Source organism: Equus asinus, chromosome 9, assembly GCF_041296235.1.
Source record: "Equus asinus isolate D_3611 breed Donkey chromosome 9, EquAss-T2T_v2, whole genome shotgun sequence".
NCBI lineage: Eukaryota > Metazoa > Chordata > Mammalia > Perissodactyla > Equidae > Equus > Equus asinus.
In genome coordinates this window covers 31,795,582-31,817,913 of record NC_091798.1, presented here as the reverse complement: position 1 = coordinate 31,817,913, position 22,332 = coordinate 31,795,582, and the positions used below count along the sequence as shown (strand labels likewise).

General features: G+C 38.1%; 1 protein-coding gene across 1 annotated transcript; it reads left to right on the top strand.

The window, feature by feature from the left end:
* Positions 1–93: 93 nt before the first annotated feature.
* SPINK9 (serine peptidase inhibitor Kazal type 9) lies at positions 94–5,113 on the top strand. The gene is made up of 4 exons (XM_014852573.3): positions 94–219; positions 965–996; positions 3,727–3,854; positions 4,939–5,113. The coding sequence occupies exons 1-4, from the start codon at positions 165–167 to the stop codon at positions 4,982–4,984; spliced, it is 261 nt and encodes an 86-aa protein (XP_014708059.1). The 5' UTR covers positions 94–164; the 3' UTR covers positions 4,985–5,113.
* The last annotated feature ends 17,219 nt before the right edge of the window (positions 5,114–22,332 follow it).

Here is a 22,332-nt window from a genome sequence, read left to right as displayed (position 1 = left end):
ATGTTTCTGACTTCTTCCCAGGATTCTGTTTCCTGAAATAGCTATTTCACAATTCAGGCAGGAATTCTGGACAATATATAAAGCAGGACCCAAGGAGGCTGGGTAGGCAGACACAAGAAAGTCACTTCTGCCTCCATCTAACTGCCCTTAGCCACTTCAGCAACATGAGAGGAACAGCCTTTGTCCTGCTCTTGGCTTTGGCACTTACAACCATCTTCAGTGAGTATCTCCCTCATAACACTGCCCTACGACAATAGCTCATGTCATCTTCTGCCCACAGAATACTGGGATACACTCATCACATAGATAACAAGGGAAGCTTTTTGAAAATTTTTTTGTCTCCACCAATAAATCACTAAATCATATCATCTCAGGGGCTGAGTGGACCTAAATGGTCAGCTGAAGCCAAGTTCTTATCCATGTAAACACTTTGTGTAACTCCTTTGCAAAATGTTCATCCAGGCTCCGCTTTGACTTGATATCACCATTTATAGGGACCTCATTTCTTCATAAAACAGTCCAATCCATTGCTTAGCAGCATGAACTATTATTCTTCTTCCATTACTGAGTTGAAATCCACCTCCCTAGAATTTTCAACCACTGATGCAACCTCTACCATTTATGCCTGCTACATAATGGCAGACACTTCCTAAATATAAAACTCACTTGTTTTTTTTTCAATATTTCCTAAGCTCTGATTATGAGGTAAGAAAGAATAAGACAAACTCCTCATTATTATAGCAGATTTTCCATCCTTTTGGCTATACTCTAATCCTGCTCCAAAAAAGAAAAAAAACTTTGTATCAAAGTTCAAACTTTGCTATGCTGATGCACAGCTCTGAAGAGAGTCATATTTTTATGACGGGCTGAGAGCTGAAACACAAATCAAAGATTTATTTTTCTAATAAGATTAGGTTCTTCCAGAGTTTAATTTAATTTTCTCATATCTTTCTTTTTCTTACAGATACAGAATGTGCCAAACCCAGAGGTCAACAGGTCAGTACATCCATCTTGATATGAATGTCGTACTTTTATGTAATTTTAAAGCCAATATCAGTAAGGAAATATTTAATACTATATATTCATTAAATTTCTACTTCTTAGAAGAGCTACTTTTTTTTTTTTTAAAGATTTTATTTTTTCCTTTTTCTCCCCAAAGCCCCCCGGTACATAGTTGTGTATTCTTCGTTGTGGGTTCTTCTAGTTGTGGCATGTGGGACGCTGCCTCAGCGTGGTCTGATGAGCAGTGCCATGTCCGCGCCCAGGATTCGAACTAACGAAACACTGGGCAGCCTGCTGTGGAGCGCGTGAACTTAACCACTCGGCCACGGGGCCAGCCCCTAGAAGAGCTACTTTTTAAATATCAAAACAGGTTTTATTTCAAACGCTATAGACAGACCTTTCTAAAATGGAGGTGGAAGAACAAAGTGGTTAGCCACCCAGCATCCCATGAGAGCAATAAATTCCTGGGCTTCAATTCCAGGTCCTTGATCGTGTGGCCTGGGCAGCAGTACTCATCTCATGAGGTTATTGTGAGACTTAAAGCCATAATGTTTGAAAAGAGTTCAGCACAGTACCTGGCACGCTGGAAAGCTCAAAAAGAACAAATCATGATTCTCACAATTCTTAAGTGGGTCACACACATCTTTGTTCTCTATCTTAGAAAACGAAGATTTTACTTTAACCTTTCCTTCATAACTCACATTAAGTAATGACTATTGTTGAGAATATCTAGGTGTGGTAGTAAAAATTTTAAACCAGCAGTCAGCCAATTTGGGTTCTAGTCCAAGCTCTACTGCTTTTTAGTTGTGTGACCCTGGGCCAAGGCAGAGGTGACTCTTGGAGTCTTTTGTTTTACCCATTAAGGAAAATAATAGAATTAAGAATATACGTTTTGAAGTCAGAGAGGCCTGAATTCAAGCCGTCCTTCATGATTGAGTAGCTGTGTGAGAATGACAAGGGTTAATGAATATTAATCCTTGCTAGTTTCCTGGTCACACTGTAAGTATTACATTATTCCTGGCACTGGGGTTTGAGCAGGCAAGGAGAGGAAGTAAACCATATGGGGAACTGCATGGGGCCTCATGGGGCACTGCAATGTCCATTCTGCTCCATAGTCTCCAAGGTCCTTCTGATGTTACATCATGCTTACTAATCTTTGCATTGCCAGAACTCAGTTCAGCCCTAAAATTTAGAAGATGCGTGGAGTATAGTAACTGAAGGAATGAATAAATTAATTAGTGAAACATATCTGAATGGGAAGATGAATTCAACTCTAAGTTTGAACACATTTCAGGCTACTCAAGTGGAGATATTCAACAAATAGTAAAATATCATGTCTTGAACTCTGGGACAGAAAGAGCTGGAAATGTATAGCCCTCTGTATAGAGCCAAAGTTTGTGTAAGCCTAGGAGTAAAGCCAAAGGATAAAAATAATAGCTATTATTTATTGGGTATTTTCCATGCCATATAGTGCTAAGCATTTTGCAGATATCTTCTCAGTTATATATTTTTCACTTTAACCTTACAATGTAGTCATTATCACCTTCATTTTGCAAATAAAGAAACTAAGGCTTAGAGAGGTAAAATAACTGTCTAAGGGTCATACAGTCAGGATTTGAATTCCAGTGTGTTTGACTTTACTGTCTACACTCTTCAATTTGCTTCTAGATGAAAACCCAGAAAATTCTTTCTCAGTAATGTTTACTTGCTCCCACAAACAGCTCATCACCTTGCTTGTTTTGCTCCAGGAATTTACAACAGCGGTTCTCAACTATAATGTTAACATGCATTTGTCAGTCTACACGTCGGTGAAGTGTATAACAAGTAATTTGTTACTGATAATTAATGGTAAAAGTTGCCAATGATGTATTACTTCTTAAAACTGTAGCAGTTATCCCTGTAATACATCTCACACTTACATTCAGATAGAACTTTTTAAATCAAAGAGAGAAATAGCAAGACATGTAGAAAACTGATGACACTTCTGTGTGCTCCCATGGGAATGGTTGCACTTGTGAATATATCATGTGTGTTGTCAATGGATGCATCAACCAGTAGAGTGGGAAAGAGTCTATTTTTAAATAAATTTTGATTGGGTTACCAGCTACCATAAGGAAGTTTATCACTCATGATTTTATTTGTTGTTAGTGTCATTGAGTTGATTCTAACTCCTAGCAACCCTGTGTACAGCCAAGTGGAATCTTACCCAGACTTTTTGCATCATCATCTCATCTTCCAGTGTTGCATCACACAGTGCTCTGCTGCTGTTCATAGGGTTTTCATAGCAGTTTTTTCAGAAGTGGGTGGCTAGGTCCTTCTTCCTAACCTGTCTTAGTCTGGAAGCTCTACGGAAACCTGTTCACCGTGGCGACTCAGCTGGTATTTGAAATACTGGTGGGATAGTTATCAACATCACAGCAACATGCAGCTGCCACAGTGTGACAACCAACAGATGGGGGGGTTGGTTCCCTGACTGGGAAATGAACCCCAGGCCATGGCGGTGAGAGCACCAAATCTTAACCAGTAGAGCACCAGGGCTGGCTCATGATTTTATATCTGACATAACAAAAGATCTTTATAAGTGATAGATCTCAAAAGGGTTTGAGGACAACTGGAATAAGAAATATATGCATTGAAAGCCCTCTGAAGTACCTTGGAAAATCCTAAATCCTGGGAATAAAGATTTGATAGAAGGAATTGAAGGTTTTTAATCTGTATCTTCAGGCTGATTGCAGTAAGTATAGAAAGTTACCACCAGGAGAAGAGAGAATGTGTTATGAAATATATGCACCAATTTGTGGATCTGATGGAAAAACTTATGACAATGATTGCTTCTTTTGTTCTGAAGTTGTGTAAGTGTTGAAATATTTTTCTTTTCTATGTTTAAGATATAATAATTCTGTGTTAAGATGAATGTACCTCAATTAGAAGAGGTAGTTTAGGGCATAAGGAGTGTGAGGACAGACTCACGTTGATTCTAATGAGCAGAATTCTCACAATTGGGAGTCCCTGGTGTCATTGTAACCCCACACATTCTGGCAGTAATAGTGAATCAGACAATCCTAGAATCTCTAATTTGGAAGGAAAGTTAACAGTCATCAAGTGTAACTTCCACCTAATCTATTGTCTTAAGGTTCCACCTAGTAATCTAATCTTAAACTTCTTCCACAAAAAAAGTCACCAAGTCGCTTCACAGTCTATGCTTGATTATTTCTAGGGACAAGGAACATCCCTCTTCACAGGCATGCCCGTTCACATCTGTGAGAATGAGCTGTGTTCACTGTTCAGCTTCAACAAGTAGGCTGGATATCTTAGAGCTCCCTAACGATTGGTATAAAAGGGGACCATATCTGAAAAACCTAAAGAACTTGTTCTCCTTCAGAATATTATTTCTCAACAAAATAGATGTTGGAGCTATAACAAAAATTGAAGTTAGAAAATCAAATAGCCAAAAGTAGTTTAAAGGTTACAAAGTAATCATCAGCAAGTTAAATCAGCATCAATTCAAAAAATATTAAATGATGAATGATGTGCTAGAATGTATAGAAACATATAGTTCCTTTTAAGTATTTTCAAAACATACATGATGAAAATAAGCATCTAATACATATGGCATATTGTCCCGGTTCTTTTTTTAATAAGACAAAAATTACAATCTTTTCTGAAAAGAGGCTTCTAAATGCGTGTCTCCTTTAAATTAAAAAAACCCATTAAAATATGTTTTCAGAGATATAAACTGTGATGTATTTTGAGCATCACCCTTATGTAATCAACACCAGTTGCTAAAATATTCCTAAATTACAGTCACTCCTTATAACAATGTCAATCAGTGGAGAAACTTGGATCCATTTTTGGGGACTCGTTGGTGAAGTTTGAATGCTAATGAAATGCCTATGGCCTCAGCAATTCTCATTTGTTGCTATTTTCTTTCTGCAGGAAAACTGACCACAAACTTAAATTTGTACACTTTGGAAGGTGTTGAATTTATCTTATGACTCCAATTCACAAGAGATACATTTCTTCTCCCCTATAATCTATGCCACATTGCCTAATCTTGTCACCATGATGTCTTGACTTCTTCATAGAATAAAGCAGACCTAAGTGAAACAAACATTTGTCTGACTATTTTTGTTTAGAAAGTGAATCTTCTAGATTTGTCTCACTTTGAGCTGATGTCTGATAGAACATCTTAAGGCCACATCCTGGGAGAAAAGGGGCCAGTTAAGACCAGTAGTGGGAACCAAGAAGTCAAACGCCCTGAAATACAGGCCTGCTTCTTTCTCAGGTTAGGAAAACACCCCCTTGCAATACTTAGTTCTGAAAAGCTAACAGATAAAGAGAGTGTTCACTTAATGCTTTATAAATTAACTAAATTAAAATGAATTAAATTTGACTTCTATCAGCAAGTAAGCAAGGAAACTATGGTGTCTTATCCCAGATAACCCTGAAGTCAGATGTCAACTCCTGATCCAGCTCAGGCATTAGAATGGATAGCATTCTGTACCAACCCAAACTCTGAACTGTTTCTTCAAATTCCCATAAAAAGAGTCCACAGACACACAAATAATAGAGAGCAATGAATGCTTTTCTAGAGATTGTGGGGGAGTGACCTAGACGGCAGTTACCTGGCACACCCACAGTCTAAAACTTCTCATTACATTCCTGTCCACTACAGTCATCTCTGGCAACACCACCTTGCAAATCTTTGTCATTTGTAACATGAAAAGAAAATTTCCATAAAATTTAAAGATGCACAAATAAAATAAAAACATTAAATCATTGCTAAACCCTGTTGCTAGACTTGAAGCCTACTCAAATTATAAGAAATCTCACTGTTTCATTTTCAACTAGGTCTTCCTCATATTTAAGCAAAGGAGGCACTACCACATCCAATAAACCGGTCCTTCTGGAACAGGTAACTCATGTCTCTCTCCGAGAACAAAGTCAAGTTGAAGCATTGACTCTGGAATTTTAATTAAGAATAAGAGTACGGATCAAGGAGATGCAAGCAGATCTATAAATGCACGCCTTAACAAAACACCCACATGGACACATCCTGAAAACTTTTCAGAATTTCCTAAGAAAAGGAACTCTGAGTCAACGTAAAATTAAGCTTTTTAAGAGAGCCAGCTGAAACATTGGAAAAGAACTACTAGAGTTCTGATTGATGCTTCTGGACAGTTCGGGAAACTATCCGATCATTCCCAGTTGCCAGACTCCTAGTTGCTTATTTCCTGGTACATGAGACATTTAACACTCAAAAACAGGCTCCCAGGTTGAAACAACTAAGGACGTTCCCAGCCAAGACCCGCTTGAGTCATCATCAGACAGTAAGTGAGCCTCCTGGGTTTCATTCTCCTTGTGCCCAGTTCCTGGATCTCATTAAGTCTGCACAAGACCCCAATTCCAACCACCCCTGCTTTCCCAGCCTTAGGTCTCAACCTCTGTAACCACCTTAGCAGCCCGACGCTCTGGTTCTTGACGCTTCTAGGTTGTGCTCCCTGCTTCTTTCCTCCTCTCCACTTTACCTCTTCTAGAAATGGAGCCCAGTGGCAGTCATCCAAAAATATGGGTCGACTTCTGTTGTGGCAGTCATCTCCCTGGTCACCTAGAGCTCTGTTTTGGCAGCCTGTCTAGGCTTCAGGTATTTCTTGTTTATCTACGAGGCCCACAGATTGCCTGAACCACCATCTGTTTGCTGCCACACCCCTTACATATTGACAGTGTCCTCCCTGTCAGACTGAAATTATTTGTGAAGCCTGTAAGATAGAATGGTTAAGATGGGGATCATTCGCAATATATACAAATATGGAATCATTATGTTGTACATATGAAACTAATATAATGTTATACGTCAATTATATCTCAATTTATTTTAATGCAGAAAAATGAAAAAAGAATAATAATGAGGAGCTTTGGAGACAGAGAGCCCTGGGGTCAAACCTAGATTTGCCACCTCTTAATAACCTTGAGTTAGTGGTTTAACCTTTCTGAGTTTCAGTTCCTGCATTTCGAAATGGGGCGACAGCAATTCCTTATAGACTGGCATGAACCAGTGTGCATACAGTACATAATATTGAGCCTGACACATAGTTAGCAAACAATGAATGAATGATTTAAAAAATAGTAACAACAAACATCTGTAGTTGTCTTAAATTTGTCCTCTAAGCACAAGGGGTGGTTCTATTTTAGGTTTTAGGCCCTCACAGCCCTCTCTCTAACCACCCCCATCATCACTGCCTGAGCCCTGCCTTAGCCCGTCCTGAGAGACAGCACTGTGAAACTCCTGTCAGAGCAGATCATCGCTATTACAGCCACAGAAGTTAGCAAAGTAGCTGAGTGCAATGAAAGGAAAATATACAAGCTCCCGTCAGGGACTTTGGAAAGACTTTTTTAAAGTTATCTTCATTTTTGATTAAAAAAAGAAAAGAAAAAATATGTCTTCCCGTTTTGAGCTCCCTGAGAGCTGGGGATTGGTTCCTGTTCATCTTTGTGTCTAAACGGATATTTCCTTATTTGTTTCTCCACTGCTTGACATATAGTATGCAGTGCCTGACATATATATGTATTTTTTAAACTATCAGGAAAAAGATCACCAAAACAAACTTAGGTTGGATGTACTGAAAGCCGTGTATTCAACATCCTAACGGCATTGAGTCCCAAACTAAATTCTGCATTGCCTCGAAATAACAAAAGGGACAAGTATTATTTAGCAAAGGGCAGAGAATAGGAGAAGCAACTCAATTCCTCCACAGATGGAGAAGTGTTTCTAGGGTCTGTGGTTGCATAGGCATCTTTGCTCGAACAGAGGGAGATGGGTAGAATTAGGTGGGAGCTGGCAGCCAGAGTAGCAGTAATGAATGGGAGTTAGGAAAGGGGCATAAAAAAGGCTTCAAAGATACAGCTTGTGCTGTTTCTTAAATATGCATAGATATCTGTGCATTTGGGTGATGGTTGTTGTTCTTTAAACATTCTATGTATGTATGCACCTTCTTCTTGGCCCCGTGAGTGCGAAGGCGCTCACTCCTTCCTGAGGCCGTTATTCATGAGGAACTCTTACTATCAAAATTTCTTATTTTTATTAAGCTTAGCTTTACCCCATATTATTTACTCCCCCCATTTGCCCTAACTATAGCCCTGGGAGCCACAAAGAAAAAGTCTAATTAAGAACCCTTTTGGTATTTTTAAGGTAGTTCTTGTGTGACTCCTGAGTTTACTAATAATAGTTGAAGAAAACCTTGGAGCAGGTCCTATACTAAATGTTTTACATCATGATCTCATTTAATTCACAAAACAATCCTAATGATAAATTTATATATATATAAGTGAAGGTGTTTATAATATTTACCATGGTAAACTTAGCACCTAATTTAATCCTGGAACATGATAGGATCTCAAAAAAAAAAAAAGAGTAATAAGTTAATGAATGACTCTACTTTTTCCTTGCTTAAGCAAAATAAGGTTTAATAAAGACAGATATGCTGTCCAACATGAATAGGAAGTGGTGAGTTATGATTGATAAGAGTTCTGTTTCCCTCTAGCTCTCAAGCTCTTAAACACTGCTGCACTGCATTCCCGAGGCAACATCATAAACCCTATCCCCAGAGCAGCTCATCTGAACAGATGCTGGCTGCCTTTATTCATTTACAGGGAGATAATGCAAGTTCTCTGTCACACAGACTTCCCAGGCCATACCCAATGTCCACTGGTGTTATAGAGAATGCCTTCTAGCTCATGAACTCAAGAAGCAACAGGAGCTGCCAGTGGTCTTGTCATAGAGCCATTGAATGCCTCTCTGAAATTGTCATTTTACAGAGTCAAGAGTCCTTGTAGTATTTAGCAGACAGCATGAGTGAAGAATGTTTTGTTGAAATCTTGATTCAAGATAAGTAAGTTACTTCCTAAGACTTGGCATAGAGAGAAGTGCAAATCCTTCCCTTTCTTTGGACAACGGCATTGCAGTTGATGATATCACTAGCTAAGTATGTCCCTTTACACTGAACACGATGGAAGTCTCTAGCTTTTGATACGTCAAACTGTACTTGGCTTTTGAGGGTTAGCCCTGTTTGGAGACCAAGCATTCATGGCCAAAGCATCAGGAACAGCCCAGCTTCAGCATCAGTGGTTTCTTAAGATCCACGTAGACCCTCATTCCTGTGCTTAAGGATGCCAGTGATCTTCCCCTTAGGAAATTTGAATAAGCAGATTCCAGAGATTAGGTGTATTTCCAACAGATATTCAGCTAGCTCTCTCACTAGCTTCACTTGCGCCACAAAATTTGGGACTTTTGAGAAAGCCATTCTCTGTAGAGCATGGATCACTGCTTAAGCCTTGTCAATCAAGGTTGGTGAATGGATTCCTCTGCTTCGCATGTACTCTACAACCAGATCTGGCAGGCTTCCAGTTGATGAGGACTCTGAGTAAAGGGCCAAGACAGCTGGTGCTGACAGCCGTGCTGATCATTGCATCAGCCTCACATGGAAACAGCACTATTGCAGAAAGTGGGTACTGAATCCAGGAACCTGTCTTTAAGACTTATTTCAGACATTTATTAGTCCTGATATCTTATGCAAGTTATTAACTTCTCTAAGACCAATTTCCTCCTCTATAAACTGGAGATGGTGGTAGTACCCAACTCAGACTGACGTGAATCAAATAACATAATATATGTGAAAGCACTAAGAATTGTTTATGCACCATCCAAATGTAAAATAGCATTAATTTGGGTCATATTGTGTAGTCATCTTTCACAAGGAAATCTTTCCCATGATTCATTGAACCTTTTAAACCTGTTCTTAGGTCCTGTTCTGGGAAGCAGCCACTTCTTAATAGAGATGACACATCTGGCTAGGATATAATGCAAGCCTCAAATGGGCTAGGCTCATAATAGCAGTTCACTTCTCTTGACTCCACCTTACTGCCCTTGGCCACTTTCAGCATCATGGGAGCAAGAGCCTCTCTTGGTCCTAGAACATTCATTCATCTTTAGAATTTCAACTGAGAACCTGTGTCCAGGAAATTCTGAGATTCCTTCATCTCAGAGATAAGCAAGTCTGTTTTGTTTTGGTTTTGTTTTAATACATTTTTCTCTCTCCATCAAGGATTCACTGAATCACATAATCTCAGAGTTGGAGTGGATCATAAAGCTCAACTAATTCAAAAGCTCAACTAATTCAACTTCCTAACTCTGAAAGAAAGCTTCCTATGAGATCTCTGAGAAGTGATCATCATCTAGCATACGCTTTGATGCAAAAACTCTCTTTTCAAAAAAACCAGTCCATCCATATATCTTCTTGGAGAAATCTCTGCTCAGATCGTTTGCCCATTTTTTAATTGGGTTGTTGGTTTTCTTGTTGTTGAGATGTATGAGCTCTTTGTATATTTTGGATATTAATCCCTTATCTGATATATGGTTTGCAAATATCTTCTTCCAATTGTTAGGTTGTCTTTTCATTTTGTTGATGGTTTCCTTTGCTGTGCAGAAGCTTTTTAGTTTGATGTACTCCCATCTGTTCACTTTTTCTTTTATTTCCCTTGCCCGGTCAGACATGGTACTTGAAAATATGCTGCTAAGACTGATGTCAAAGAGCGTACTGCCTATGTTTTCTTCTAGAAGTTTCATGGTTTCAGGTCTTACATTCAAGTCTTTAATCCATTTTGAGTTAATTTTTGTGCATGGCGTAAGATGTTCAACATCATTAGCTATCAGGGAAATGCACATCAAAACTGCAGTGAGATATCACCTCACTCTGGTCAGAATGGCTATAATTAACAAGACAGGAAACAACTGTTGGAGAGGATGTGGAGAGAAGAGAACCCTCGTACACTGCTGGTGGGAGTGCAAACTGGTGCAGCCACTATGGAAAGCAGTATGGAGTATCCTCAGAAAATTAAGAATAGATCTATCATATGATCCAGCTATTCCACTGCTGGGTATTTATCCAAAGAACTTAAAAACACAAATGCGTAAAGATACATGCACCCCTATGTGCATCGCAGCATTATTCACAATAGCTAAGACTTGGAAGCAACCTAGGTGCCCATCAAGGGATGAATGGATAAAGAAGATGTGGTATTTATACATAATGGAATACTACTCAGCCATAAGAAATGATGAATCTGGCCATTTGTGACAACATGGTTGGACCTTGGGGGTATTATGCTGAGTGAAATAAGTCAGAGGGAGAAACTCAAATACCATATGATCTCACTCATAAGTAGAAGATAAAAACAATGACAAACAAACACATAGCATCAGAGATTGGATTGGTGTTTACCATAGGGGAAGGAGGGAAAGGAGAGTTCAAAAGTGGAGATTAGGCACATATGTGTGGTGATGGACTGTAATTAGTTTTTGGGTGGTGAACATGATGTAATCTACACAGAATTTGAAATATATTATGATATACATCTGAATGCTATATAATGTTATAATCCAAGGTTACTGCAATAAAAAATAAATAAATAATTTTTAAAAACCATTCCATTCTTGACCTGAGTCAATAGAATATACTTACTTTATAGAGAAGAAATTAATATTGCCTCAACTTATTGTATATGACTGACACAAGATTTTAAGAATTTAAAAATATATCTTTTATTTGTGCATTCCATATTTATTGAGCACTGAATATGGCCTGGCATCATTTACCAAAGAATGCCTCATTATGGTGATCAACTTCCCAGTCCAAGGTCCTTTTTCCTGTACTTCATTCTTACTCCAAAAGAGCAATCACAGTATCCTCACCTTTGTTGAGTGAAGCAAACCTGCTTATTATTCTGATTCAAAGCCTTGAAGAGAATCTCATGTCAGCTGGTATAGACTAAGAACTGAAGCAAAAATCAGATTTTTTCCCAAAAACAATTGGTTTTGATCAGAGATGTGGTCATATCACAATACACGGAAATTACTACTTTTATATGACTTCAAAGTTGGGATAAATTTTTCTATCTCAGAATCAAAAGCTCTTTCATACATCTTTTGATATGTAAAAGAGGTGATTTAGAATCATTTATCCAGAATCATCAGAGATGTTTATGCGTATTTACCCTTTAAGCGTTGAAGCTGGTTTTATTGAGAGAATTTTAGATTCAAACCATTATTAAATGGAGTCAATAGAGCATAGTGTCCTAGAGTACTGACTTTAAAAGCAGACAGAATTTTGTTGGTTCCCAGCTTTGTCACTATGTAACTAGGACAAATCATTAATTTTCTGGGCCCCTGTTTCTTCATTTATACAATAAGGACAATTATAATATCTACCTCACTGAATTTCTGTGAGCTTAAATCCTATAATTTTTGCAAAGGGCTAAACACAGCCCCTTGCACATAGTAAGAATTCTAGGATATTTATCTACTATTATTATAAAATGTCATGTTTCTTTACTTACTCACCAGGGAATGATGAACATGATAGAATCTTTTCATTTTGATTCAGTGTGAAAATTATTAACATATTTTAGAGAATTCTCATATGTGGTAATAAAAACTTTCAACTAAGTGACGCCTTTAATTCTCTTTGAGGCCGTGCCTCAAAAGTAAAAGAGAATAATAAATTAGCACAGAAGTTAAGAATATGTACTTTGAAGTCACAGACTTGGGTTCAAGTAATAGGTTCATCAATTACCAGCTATATGGTCTTGGAAAATTTACTTATCTTTATTTGAGTTTCCTTTTCTTAAGGAAATATTAATAGTATCCACCTCAAAGGATTGCAAAGATTAAAAGGCAAACCACATTAAGGATTTACCAAGCGTTCCTGGCAATTAGCCAGGAGTTCTATAAATGTCAGCTATTATCATTTTTCCTTCCTAGGAAGCATGTAGGCTGTAAAGAGGGTGAAAGAAGAGTGTTTGTGGGATGAATGGGTGAGCCGGTCTTGAGAGAGAAATAGGATGTTTTTCTAAGCAAACAGTGAGAGGCAGTGAAGTACATGACCCAGGCATTAATATGCATCACCCTGATTTGGATGCGGTGAGAATTTGACCAGGCCTAAAGCAAACAGTATTTTGGCAGAGGGTAGAGGATGGAGGTTGGGTCATGGGACTGAAGACCTCTCCTAGAGCTATGAAGACATCCTGGCGTAGTGAAGACTAATGTGTGTGGTGTTGAGCCATCGAGCCTCCATCTTGCAGACACTAGCACAGCGTTAGAAGTAGGCAGTTTCTAAGCAGATCTGTGCTTCAGAAAAATCACTCTGCAAGCAAGAATGCTAGAAGTAGTAAAAATAATTATAGCAGATACATATAGCCCTTTCTGCATGCCAGCTACTATTCTAAATGTTTTATGTGCATACACTCATTTAATATTCATAACAACTATATGAAGTAGATACTTCTACCGCAGTTTGCAGACGGAAAAAGTAAGTCACAGAAAGGTTAAGTAATTTGCCGAAGATTATGGAGACAAGATTTGAACCCAGAAACTCTAGCAGCAGAGTCCCTACTTATAACCACTACACTACACTGCCTCTGCTTAGCTATGAGGTGAACAGATCCTGAGAAATAAGAGGAAGGAGTAGAGACAGGGACAGCTCTCTGGTGAGCTACGGGGGATGAAGGATGGGTGGAGAATGGGGAGAGAGGAAAGGAGAAAAGTTAGGAGACATTTGGAAATTATAATATGCATCTGCACAAGATTAGTGAACAGGAGATAAAGTGGAGCATGGGCAACTGCAGACAAATTTTAGCTGTAGAACTGAAAAAGAGTTGGCAACGTATCTGATATGGATGATGAGAAAGTCAAATATTTAGGATGTCGGTGATATTTATGGTTTGGTTAATTGGTTATATGGTGATGTATTACTTCTCAGCCAGAGCCTTCTATAAAACTAGGTGCAGAATTTGTTGCCCTCCATGTGCTCCAACACTTTCTGCTTAATGCTATCTTACATTTTTCAAAAAATATTGTAATTCTTCTCTCCACTGGAGTCTGTGGTTCTCCTTAGCCAGTATCATATCATATATAACTCCAGCATCCATCCTAATACCAGAAAAACAGTGGGCTACAACATATGGAAGTAGAATAAATAAATGGTAGAAGCAGGTTAGGAGGAAGAAGATGAGTTTAATTTTGACACCTGAAGGTTGAAGGTTCTGCAGAATATTCAGGTAGAAGTGTTCAACAATCGGTTAGAAATTCAGAGTGGGAACCCTGGGATGGTAAGAGATACCTACGCAGATTTTGCAGTCATCTGCATGTGTAACTGAAGTCACAACTAAACATAATAACTAAGAGTTAGCCCTTACTATTGGTAATACACTATCCTAAGAACTAACCATGCTTGATTGTTTTTAATATTGCTCACTACAAATGTATGAGGTAGGTGTGGTTATTTACAGACAAAGAAGAAGGGCTTTGAAAAGTTTAGTAATTCACAAAGGTTCATCTCTTTCATATATCTCCTGGAGATAGACAGGGAGCAGGTTTTTGTAGAGTCCGCCAGACTTAATTGAATAAGCCAAATACCTGGAATCAATAATAGCTCATAACAATTAATGTATATTATTAAAAAATATAAAAATATTTTTCTTATAAGGAGCTGCCACCAGCAGGAGTCATTATATATTGAAAGTTATGAACCTATAGGCAAAACCTATTCCAAAAATTAACATTTTTGCTCCAAAGTTAAATACATAAATGGCTTGTTTTTCTATATTTAATTTTTTTAAACATTTGAAAGATGTTTGGGAAGATTTAACATGTCGTACATCTGCTTTAAAGAATAGTATTTTGTCAATGTATAGGATTTTCAGATCCGTTAAATTCTTTTTCTCACAGCATAAGCTGGTTGCTAAGATGAGCCAGAGAATCATAAAATATCCCATCCACACATTCATTGCTTAAATTCTCTCACCAGGAAGCCTACCAGGTGTCCTACCAAGGCACACTGAATACTTCTAGTGGCAAGAAACTCACTCCCTCTTAGTTTGCAGAACACATTCCGGGACAGCTCAGACAACTAGAAAGAGGCCATATTTTTTGTTCTATATGTTAAAAATTGGCAAATGTTTTGCTAAACCTAAGACAATTTTGTTCTAGTAGCCCTAAAGGAGAATTTGAAGAATAAATTATATACACTAACATAGTCTAATAATATTAAAGTGATCATCTTAAAGAACACATTAGCACTATATGAAGAAATATACAATTGTCGATGAAAATAATCCATAACCAATCTATAAATGAAAATTTGGGAGAGTTTATTCTGAGCTAAAATGTGAGGACCATGGCTCGGGGCCTTTCTTCCCAAAGGAAGAAAAGGCACCAAAGAAGTGGGTTGTACAGAGTGGTTATATACCCCCAAACAGGATGTTTCACATAGGATTGAAATGTCCCTTTTACAATAGTTGCAAGACTGCTTGCTCTGCAGACACAACGATTGATGGACACAGCAGGTAGATCTGCTGTCTCGGTGAACACAGCAGGGTGGCAGGTCTGTTGTCTCGAACTGGGTGATCACAGATGAGCTGGGTGGTCAAAGGCGAACACAGCAATCAGTCCTAGCCTAAGGAAAAATGCTTATCCTTAAGGAAATGCCAATGTGGGGGGAAGTTGCACCTTTATCTTAAGGCCATTGGTTTTGCCATAGGAAATGTTTAAAGCAGATATACAATGCAAACTCCATGGCCATGCCAGGCCCTTTTGGAAAAAACAAAGTCAGACCGAATTAGGTTTACACCAAATGGCTTCCTCATATACTCCAATATATCCTATTGCTTGCCATTTCTAATTGTCACAATAAAATTACAATAAAACCTTAAAAAGTAAATATCTTTCATTTTAATTATTCCTAAAATGTATTATATATGAAGGAAAACGAGCATAAAATATATCTGGCAATTTATTCGGACTTCCTCATCCTGTGCCCCCCACAATTAAATAGTTAATAATCCAGAATGAAAGTTTATAAATTATTTTGACTCCCTTGAAAACAAAAATTAATGAAATCACAACATAGGTGATTAATTGAGTATGATGAACTTTGAAAGATATTTTTTTTTAATGCATTACATCAGTCACTAGGGTGTCCTTGGGCTGCAGTCATTGTCTTTAAAATTGTTGACAAGTAAGAACAAGTTTTCTAAGTCACAATGGAAGTTTGATGCCATGAAAATGCTTACACGCTTAGTATCTGTCATTTGTCCTTATTGTCTCTCCATGAAGCAAGTAATACTAAATTTGAATTTTTATAGTTGGGAAGGTGAAGTGGTTCTGAAATAGTTCATAGCGGACTCTAAGCACAAGAGGCAATTATTTCCCAGGAAAAGGTTGGCTTGTCTCACACACCACTATAAATGTAATGGCTTTAAGTAAAATAGACCTAAAGGAAGTTCTTTCTGAAACTTTTGGTACAGAAATTAAATCTTTGGGATTTACTTTAGTCACAATTAGTGGCTAGTAGACCATTATAGAGCCTCTTTCTGCTAGAAATTTCTCTCCTGACCTACAATGGGAATCAGTAGCTCAAAGGGTCTCAGACATATCCCTTTTGCTAACCCAGGCCAGGGAAATAAACCTTATGGCTTTCTTGGTTCATGTGGATTGTTTACTAAAATCTGTCTTTTTTTGATGTTTGTCATAAGACACAGCCATCTCTATAAGCCTGATGTCCGGGCCTTTTGTCTTGTTCTATGGCTTGAGAACTTGGTTTTGTGACCTTTCTGGTCTCCGCCATTGGAGGATGCATGTACTGACACACATCTTGGCGGCCAGTCGAGTAGACTGGGGTTCTGGGACACACTCTCTTTGTCCAGCTAATTCAGCTCTCAGGGGAGTTTGTCATAAGAGGTCCCAATTGCTTTCATGAGGGGCCTTTGTAACCTCAACCTTTGTTGCTTGCTGTGCAATGAAGGCCTTTACTTTCTTAGACTATTTTGGGGAGTGAACTTTCTGGATCTCTTTTGGGGATGCCTCTTTGTGTCCTTGGTTAAGCTTTTGGTTGAGTCATTGTTAAGATCCTGTTCATCAATTTGGCCAGACGATGGATTATTTAAATTCGGAAAACTTCTAAATTGGGGGAAAAAAGAATTGTGAGAGCTCTCATCGTAGTTTTTATTGGTATCTATGAAAAGGCCAAATTAAAAAGGAAACACAAGAAGATGATGACTAGGTTTAAACCCTGACTCAGGTTATAATTGAATTGGTGAAATATAAAGATCTAAGTGTTGATAAGATTGTAAAAGTTGGAATCTTGAGCTGATTTTCTTTATAAAGAGGTTATATCAACTTTGCCTGAGTATGTTTTAAAATGTCTGCCTGGGAAGACTTCCTTATCCAATAGTATAAGACTAAGACCTGTTAAGTCCTGCCACGGGTCCTGTCCCCATGCTGTTCTCTGAATAAAGGAGCACTACTACCAGACCTTGAGAGTCCAAGAAATCTTTCTTTTGATTCCTTGGCTGGCTGAAACCACTTGCTTCACCAGATTGTGAGCTGAAGTTCTAGTCTTCCTTGCTCCTTTCTCTTTTTCAAGGATGGATCTAAATTCACTGCTCCATCGGGAACCTTCTCAGACAACTGTATGAATCCATGTTTGCTTCCCATGGCTACTCTATGGGGCAAATTGTGGCATTCAGCCTGAAGAGACTCGGTACCTTAAGCCTGAAGGTGATGGAGAACGAATTAATCCATTGCTTCCTAATCCTATCTCTAATATATAAATTTTACATAGGCGTGGATAGACCACTTAAGGCATTAGGATGGTCGCCAATCTCCAAGACTCCTGTGGCAGGTTTCTTTTCCTAAGGCTGGATTGGGATCCCTCCCTATGTCTCCTGACCACACTGCGAACTGCGGGAAAGTCCCAACCGGGAGTCCGGTTCAAGGAAAGTACCAAACTCTAACCTTTGGTTGAGTATGAGAACCCCTTCTTGGGGGAAGGGCTCCAGGACATAATTGGGTAGAATGTCCCCCAGACCCCCAGAAAATTCTTCACTGTTTTTTGCTATTCTTTATCTTTGGGACAATTCACCCAGCACTTATGACTGCCAGGCAGAATAGGGAAGGTATACAACAGATGCAATGCAGGGGGACACCCCCATCGCCCCTTGCTATAGGGACCCCACAGGCAGAACAAGTAGGATGCTGCCCTAGGTTCAGGGGAGATTTTCAAGGTAATGGACTCTTTTCTTTCATGTCTCTTAAAAAAAAGTTACAGGGACCATTTTGGGCTCCTTTTGAGCTTTGCAACTGACAAAGACATTTTCAAAGTGTCAAAGGCTCCACCCCTGGGAGCCTGACTCTGGTTTCGGGCCTGATGACCCCAGCAACCAAGTGGGGTGCCCTCTCTTGGCAATTGACTCCTTAAGTATTTTAGGTGCCTACTGAGTCAGTTATGAGGATAGGAGACCTTTGATTTATTCTGTGAACTGTCCTTCTGGTGTAGTGTGCCCTGGCACAGGAACTGGTGTGTGACCCTTATCTTAATAACCCTCAGGAAGAAGCCATGAGGGTGAGGCCTGATCTCTTTTCCTTTCTGTGTATTTGTCACCTCCTCTCTTGTCACCAAGTCGAGGTTAGGTGCATGCTGGACCTAAGCAGAACCTGGACCTTCAGTACTTAACTCTCAATCCTGGGACAGGGAGCCCCAGCCCCCAGCCAGCTCCAGGCCTTTGTTTCCTCATTCCCTGGCTCGCCTTGTGCTGGATCAGGGACTAAGTCCCTGGGCTAAGTGGGACTTAACTAGATCTTATAACTATGTTGATGCCTGCAGTCAGGTGCCTTTGCACCCTTTCTCTGGCCACTGTCAGTCAGACACCAGCTTTACCACCATGGGAATTGCCTCAAGCATCCCCAGAGACTCCCCCACTGGGTGCATTTTAATTAGTTGGAAATGCTTTCAATTGAATGGTTTATGTCCCAGAAACTCCAACAGAAAAAACCTTGAGTGGTTTCTCTGTGCTGTTGTGATGAAGTGAATTCCCAGGACTGAAAAAAAAAAAAAAAAAAAAGGAGGGGAAGGCCATAAGCATGCCATGCCAAAAAAACATCTAACATCTTGAGTGTCTTCTCCACAAATATTAGTAGAAAGGCTCAAAACAATTTGGATTCATAACTAGGGAGCTTTATATTATTGTACCTGATTCATGGCAGTGATTTTTAAAACAACAGGTGTGAAGGTTCTATGCATGTGTGTCTATATGTATCTTAGATGTGTGTGATATTTTTACCCCCAGGTGATAAGGCCAAAACTAAGAGCTCTATTTAATTGGATTAAAGTAAGCACTTACATAAATTCTAAATGCAATAGAAATTAACTCAATGTCTTTTAAGTTAAGATGATACAGATTAGTCTTTGGTTAGTGAAAGTTTAAGTTTGTTGGTTTGATTGAAAAGACATGTCCTCAAGAGTTGTCACTATTTGAATATGATGCAAACATGCAGCCTGGGTTTTGTAGGGGAGGAAGACATTTCCTCTACCCTCTGTGGGTTCTTCTGGCCAAAGAATGAATTAAATTCACATGAGACAGAATAACAGGAGAAAATTAAACAAAGCTTTATAACATGTATACATGGGAGAGGCTCAGGCAACCTGAGCAACTTGCCAAAATGGCTGAAGGCCCCACCTTAAATATCATCTTCAACTAAAGACAAAGGAGGATGTTGGGGGTCAGGGGAGTCAGTTACAGGAGGTTACCAGACAAGCACAGTAAACAGGAATAAGATTATTATGCAGATTTAAGTCCTTGCCTTCCACATTGATAAGAGTTTCTAGAGATAAGGTCATCCCCCCTTCTTCCTGGTACAGAGAGGGAGACACCTTTATAGATGGAGATTTCCTTTACAATGTAAATGTCTCTTAACAAATGGTAAGTAAATTCTACTTTTCAGTTGCTTTCCCGTCTGCAGTTTATTAAAAGTAACCAGCCCCAAATAATCCTCATGCCAAAGAGACATATGTTGGGGTGGCCAATTCCAGGCCCCCACAGTTTACTAGTTTAAAAAGAAGAAAAACTAAGCTCATGTTATCCCTGTTACAAATTTGTCAGCATAATAACTTTAAATGATAGCTAATTTTGTCTAATATCTCATGAAGTTTCATAGGCAATCTAAATAAGTATTGAGAACGAGTAAACTAAACATGTGAAAAAGCTAAAAGTACTGGGTAAACCTTTAAAAATAATTACATTTTATGACATGTATATTTAAAATAACTTCCAAAATCTTTTTGGTAATGAAACTTTGGAGTTTTGCTAGTTTAATTTAAATGAAAAAAATTAGTTGAGTACCTAGATCATTTCCAAATAAGATATTAGACATTAATTATTAAATGTAAGCTTATCTACTTTTGGCTTCTTATTGCAAAGAGGCTAAAAGCATTTGGGTCTATTAGAAAGTATGCCTTGTGTTTTCTTGTGGAGTGGCGTGTTTCTAGAAATCAGGGAAAGTGTTTAGAATGTTGATATAAAAGACACTTCATAATTGCTTAGTTTTTAGTTTTTACTAGGGTAAAAACTAAGGGTTTTTGCTAAGGGTTAAAAGTTCTAATTAATATACATAATTAAAGCTATTGGAAATTAATAAGAAAAGCAGTTCTGTATTCAAGGAAAGTAAAATATATGTTTTTCAGTAAAGACGGTATAAAGAAAGGAAGTATTTTTGTTGGGTTAAGAAAGATAAATTTGTCCTGAAGTAGTAGAAGGAATAAAAAGAGCATGGGACAAATTCTGAAGGTAAAAGAAAGTTATAGAAGGTTTGTGAAAAATTCTGAAAGGAATTTTATATATGATCAAGCTGGCTAAGATTAAAATGAATCTAATTAAGTAAATGGATTTTAACATGAAAAAATAAACTGGTACAAAAATTAGAATTTGGTTTTCTCTCTCAACAGGATAATTTTCTTGAACTGTTGGCCTGTTCTAAGTCTACCTAAAAGACAGAATCTGATTTGTTAAAATAATTTCTTATGTTCAGAAAGAAAGAGGTCTCTTAAGATTTTGACTGTTTTAACTATTTACCCTTGACTATTTCTGTTGTCATTTTGAGTATATACCTGAGCATTGTTTCACAGTGAGCATTGTTTCCTATCTGAATAAGTGTTTAAAACCTTTGGATATTTTTGACAAGCTTCTCCCTCAAAAATACTCAAATCCTGAATAAAGGCTTTCTTTTGACCTGGATGAAGGAGGAGGCTTTCTCTGGGGATTTTCAGAGGGCCCCTGGGACTTCACAGAGAAATTTGCTCTCTTCTTCCCATAAGGTGGAAAATTCTAAACTAATTAGGCTTATTTGGTCTGTTAAATTACATTGGAAGCATTGTCAGATAAGTGATGATAATCTTTCTTAGGTGGTATTATGTGGGTAAATGTTATTGATATAAGTGTTTTGGAAGTTATATAACATTCCTAAAATTCTGATCTGTCCTGGCTATCAGCCATAATTCTAATTATTATTTTGAGGTGTTGTATGTCACAGAAATAACCAAGTTTCTGTGTCAATTGTCACTTTTAATTCTTTTGTTGTTTATAGTCAGTAGTTTTACTCTGATGCTTTTTGCTTTTGTAAATATGTCTTATCTTCGGAGGGATTCATGGAAAGGACTCTGACACTTACTCTGGAATACAGGTTTCTGATAAACTTTCAGATCATAAAACTGAACTGGGTAAGAAATTACAGAAATCTAATGGAGAAACTGATGACCTCATAAAACTGCTAACAGGAGATTAAGATCAAGAACCGATTATACAGGACTGAATGAACTGAAGAGGATGATTATAATTTTTATGACTTTTATTTGAAGTATTGTTGATTTTTTGATGTTTCGTTTTGTGTTCTCAGATTTAAGGAAATATTTTCCTCTTTTCTCTTATGCTAACTATGACTTATTATAGCAATTTGGTGAAATTATACCTTCATGAGCAGAACTGAAACATTTATCTTTTTCCCCCTACCTGATCCCTCCAGAATTTGGAAACTTAGTGAGTATGGTTATTTTGTGGCAATACAGTTATTTGCATAAGTTCAATAAGAATCTGTTCTCCTTATAACAGGACACATTGGTTATCTTACCAAAGCTTTGTTTAATTTTCTCCTGTTATTCTGCCTCATGTGAAGTTAATTCGTTCTCCAGCCAGAAGAACCCACAGTGGGTAAAGGAAATGTCTTCCTCCCCTACAAATTCTTAAATGCATAGTATTCTGCTAAACTCTGGGAATATAACAATGGATAAAATAGTCATTGTCCCTGCTCTTACTGACTCTTCTCTGTAGTTGGAGAGACATGACATACCACTGCAGTACCTTAAATATAATAGCCACACAACAAATACTTCTTGAATGAACAATAATTTGATATAAGCAGCATTCCCATTGTGTTATTCTTTACTTGAA

Bases quoted from the DNA above. Each gene is read 5' to 3' on its own strand.
- SPINK9 (XM_014852573.3), top strand. From the start codon at position 165: ATGAGAGGAACAGCCTTTGTCCTGCTCTTGGCTTTGGCACTTACAACC. The intron at 220-964 runs GTGAGTATCTCC...TTTTTCTTACAG, and splicing joins GGCACTTACAACCATCTTCA to ATACAGAATGTGCCAAACCC. The intron at 3,855-4,938 runs GTAAGTGTTGAA...TTCTTTCTGCAG, and splicing joins TTCTTTTGTTCTGAAGTTGT to GAAAACTGACCACAAACTTA.